Below are 4,127 nucleotides of genomic sequence, written 5' to 3' on the forward strand. Positions count from 1 at the left end.
AGATCAACCAAAGGACTTGTATGCATGCATATTAAGCATAACCAATGGACACAGACCCCTGGGGGGGGGGTGAGGGCATGAGCGGGGTGTGGGGGGAAGAGGGGATAATGACACATATGTAATACCTTAATCAATAAAGAAAATTTTTAAAAAATGCCAATGCCAGCCCTAGCTGGTTTTGCTCAGTAGATAGAGCATTGGCCTGCAGACTGAAGGGTCCCGTGTTCGATTCCGGTCAAGGGTACATGCCCAGGGTGCGGGCTCAGTACCCAGTGGGGGGCATGCAGGAGGCAGCTGATCAATGATTCTCTCATCACTGATGTTTTTATCTTTCTCTCCCATCCTCTCTGAAATCAATAAAAATATATTTTTTAAAAAAGCCAATGCCAAAAGGTAACATACTATGTGATTCCGCTTATGTAACATTTTTGAACTGACAAAATTTTAGAAAGAGAGGACAGATTAGTAGTTACCAGAGGTTAGAAATGAGGGAGAGGGGCCATGACTCTAAGGGAGTATAGCATGAGGGAGATCTTAGTAGTAATCAAACAAAACTAGCTTTGTATCTTGACTCTGGCAGGAGTTACACAAATCTACACATGTGATAAAATAGCATAGAACTATATATTTTATTCTAAAGTCAACTTTCTACTTTTGATATTGTACTATAATTATGTAAGAGGTATCCAATAGGGGAAATTGGGTGAACACAGGACCTCTCTACTATCTTTGCAACCTCCTGAGAACCTATAATTATTTCAAAATAAAATGTTAAACATATTGAGTTAATAGAAATATCAAGTCTCTATCAATCGCCTGAAATCTCAGGAGTCCTAAGCCCAGTTCCATTAAAAGCTCTCAAAGGAACCATGTCCACCCTTGATTCACTGCCCCTAACTGAAAAATTAGGATATCATGGCTGTCTTAGAGGTTTTTTTTATCTGCTCTCAGTTTTTCCTCTCCGTTTCTTTTTCCACTACATCAAGGCTTGCTTAACAAGTTACAACAGGATAAAGAGAATCAGTGAGGTTTAAAAAAAGGGGGGGGGGGGCAGGCAAGCAAAAGGGAAGTGTTTCACAGTCAGCAACGGAGTATGACTGGCATCCTATGAGAGGAAGAAAATGACATTGCAAAAATATACAGGAAGCTTATACAAAGGTAAAGTCAATTGGTGTCCTAAAAAACTGAGGTGGAACCTGGTAATTATTCAGGTTTCTGGCTATCTAAAGTTCCCTCAACAAAAAAATTTCCCTTAGTAATCAAAGCAGGGGCCAGAAGTCTCAACAAACATCAAAGTTCTCTTTTGTGGGACAAAGAGAGGAGGTTAAGTGAAGCAGCCATTACTCAGGAGGCCCATTTCCAAAACACTGCCAGCAAAGACCACATAAGGACATTGAAACAAAAAGAAATTTGACAAAGCATGGCTGCCTAGGCTCTTCCAAAAAGTAGGGCTACAGTGTGACTCTCTATTCAAGAGAGATGTGTTAATCAGGGAACAAAGTAACTTACTTCCTCTCCTCAGGCCACAGAATTTATCCAGATTACAGGGGGGAGTTATAGATTGCAACTGTCAGCAACAAAAAGTCTATTTTAACCTGTCTTCACTATGCCCCAGTATTCAGAGGATCTGCTCAGTAGCCAAAGAGACCCAATTCTAGTTCTGGCTCTGCCACCAACTTGCTAGTTCAGTGACCTTGGACAGGTCATTTTCCATCAGCAAAACAAGACTAGCCAATTGTTTCAAGACTCAGGGTCAATCTGAATGAAACTTTGAGCCCTTAGGCAGAAAGATATTTCATATTAGATCCAGAGTGAGAAAAGATAAGCACCTTCTCTAGTCCCACTCCCAGCCATCCCAGTTAATTCCTCAAGCCAATTTCCCAGGGGAGAGAGATAAAGCCCCAAATGGAAATTGCAGGAAAGCGACCATTGTATGATGCCCCATTTCTTGTCTTTCAGCTGGTACGTGCATCTGGAAAGGTCAGGCTTGAGCATAGAAGAGATCGGAGGAAATAATTAAACCTCAGATCTAGTTGCCAATGTCCACCTGTCCTCTTTTTCAGAGGATCCATCCCCTTTCCTTAACATCATCTAAGGGGTAGAAAGGGCCCTTGTCTAATACCAAGGTGACTGCAAGTAATTCCTACTTTGTCCAGATTGAAATGGCCTAGATTATTTGGGAAAATGTGGATACCAGGTGTTTTTCATGGCCATAAGCTATTGAATTCTTCTGACTATTTCCATAGCAAGGCACAGAAGGCCACTTGCAAACTAACAGTAAGCCATAGTGAAATTAGACGGAAGGGAGAGACTACATGAATTTTGGGGTATCCATAGAGTTCTCTAATTCATAGTACCTTCATATGTTTAAGCTCAGGGTAAAGGAAGAGTCCCCTACTATCCTATGTGTCTGCTAATATCCAAAAGATGCCCTCACTTGAACCAACTCAAATTGGGAAAGGGGCTGAATCACACCATTCACATGCCTGCCCATCAATCATTTCCCGAAAAGGACAAGCCTGCAAAATGCCATCAAAGCAAGTCCTTAGCCTAGCGGGTGTGGCTCAGTGGTTGAGCATTAACCTATGAAACATGAGGTCTGAGGTCACGGTTGGATTCCCAGTCAGGGCACATGCCCTTGTTGCAGGCTCCATCCCCAGTAGGGGGCGTGCAGGAGGCAGCCGATCAAAGATTCTCAATGATGTTTCTATCTCTCTCTCCCTCTCCCTTCCTCTCTGAAATCAATAAAAATTATATTTTTAAAAAAGATATGTAACAGTCAAATGTATCAGTTATATAGCTAACTGTCCTCATGCACTTTGCCTCTGGCACACACAAATGTACCACACCTTACAAAAAGAATGTACAAGCTCCATACACCATTCTAGTAACTGGGGCAAATAAGTGAGAAGCCATATTGGTAAGTGACCAGGGACCCACAAGTGCAGAGTCAGAGACCCCCAAGTATATGGGGAGCCCTCCCCATTTCTAATATCCTGCTTCTCTAGCCACCTGTGAGGATGAGGTTGGAGAACAGCAAGAATGAGTAGCCACACCCTGCTCTACCATTACCCAGCATGTGTCACAATCCTGATGCAAACCCCAATGCCCCGAGTCCAAAGACCAGGTTGGGCGGCAGAGGCCTGTTACATAAGCTCTGCAGGACTGCCTTCGGTGAGCCCCACCCGACTTCACCCTCTTACCCCCGATGCTTTAGGGGGTTCTACTCCTGAACATCTATATCAACACCCTCTGGGAAAGATTTTTTTTGCAAGGACCTTTGAAATGTGGGCCCTTTCTCTTTGCCTGGGATGGCCTAGGGCGGGGAAGGGAAACTAACCAAATGACCTTTCAAGGTCCCTGCCTTGGGGCCTAGAGATTTGCAGGCTACGCCTTAGGTTCCACCTCGCCAACTGGGAACTGGAGGAGACGGAACTGCATGGCAGGAATGGGAAAGAGGGCAAAGTGGTTCTCGGCAATCTGAGCTGTTCCTCGGTGGATCCACCCCAAAAGGGCACCTACAGCTCGTTTCCTGGGCTGGGAGAAACGAGGTTAGGAACCGTCACACCCGGAAAAGCCTCAGCCACAACGGTCGGCAGCATCGCCTAGTATGGCTAGAGCCCATAGGGCCGAGCCCAGGACTAAAAGCGACTTTGGGTAGGCGGGAAAGCAAGTCGGCGCTGGCCAGAGGCTGCGGCAGGGCCCCGAGGAAGCGCGGGCAGATGTGCAGAATTACCTCATGACGACCCGCTTGCCCTTCACGTCCAGCTTGTCCAGAGTGAGCTTGTTAGAAAGGGACATCTTGGCAATACAGCAGCTCAGAGAGCCCGCAGACCAGTCAGCGACAGAGACAGCAGCAAATGTCAGATCTCTTACCCTTTGAGGCAGCATGGAGGGACCTGGAGAGTATCATGCTAAGTGAGATAAGTCAGTCAGAGGAAGACAAGTACCACATGATCTCACTACATGTGGAATCTAAGTAACAAAATAAACTGGTGAACAAAATAGATACGCAGCCAAAGGCACCGGCGCGCTTCAGTTGCTCGGAATCGCTGTCAGTCTGTGAGGGCGCTGATGGGACGTGCGGCTCACACTTGTCACGTACTACACGCAGCGACCGGCTGGGA

The 4,127-nt window shown here is 45.7% G+C and overlaps 1 protein-coding gene across 1 annotated transcript in view; it reads right to left on the reverse strand.

Moving 5' to 3' along the window:
- The window catches only part of PGK1 (phosphoglycerate kinase 1), a 31,656-nt gene extending 27,784 nt beyond the window's left edge, over nucleotides 1–3,872 (reverse strand). Inside the window, exon 1 of the mRNA XM_005872861.2 lies at nucleotides 3,737–3,872. Within this exon, the coding sequence (XP_005872923.1) occupies nucleotides 3,737–3,801 (65 nt within the window). The 5' untranslated portion in view covers nucleotides 3,802–3,872. The remainder of the gene's footprint in view (nucleotides 1–3,736) is intronic.
- Nucleotides 3,873–4,127: the final 255 nt, after the last annotated feature.

This window comes from Myotis brandtii, unplaced genomic scaffold (genome assembly GCF_000412655.1).
Source record: "Myotis brandtii unplaced genomic scaffold, ASM41265v1 scaffold394, whole genome shotgun sequence".
Classification (NCBI taxonomy): Eukaryota; Metazoa; Chordata; class Mammalia; order Chiroptera; family Vespertilionidae; genus Myotis; species Myotis brandtii.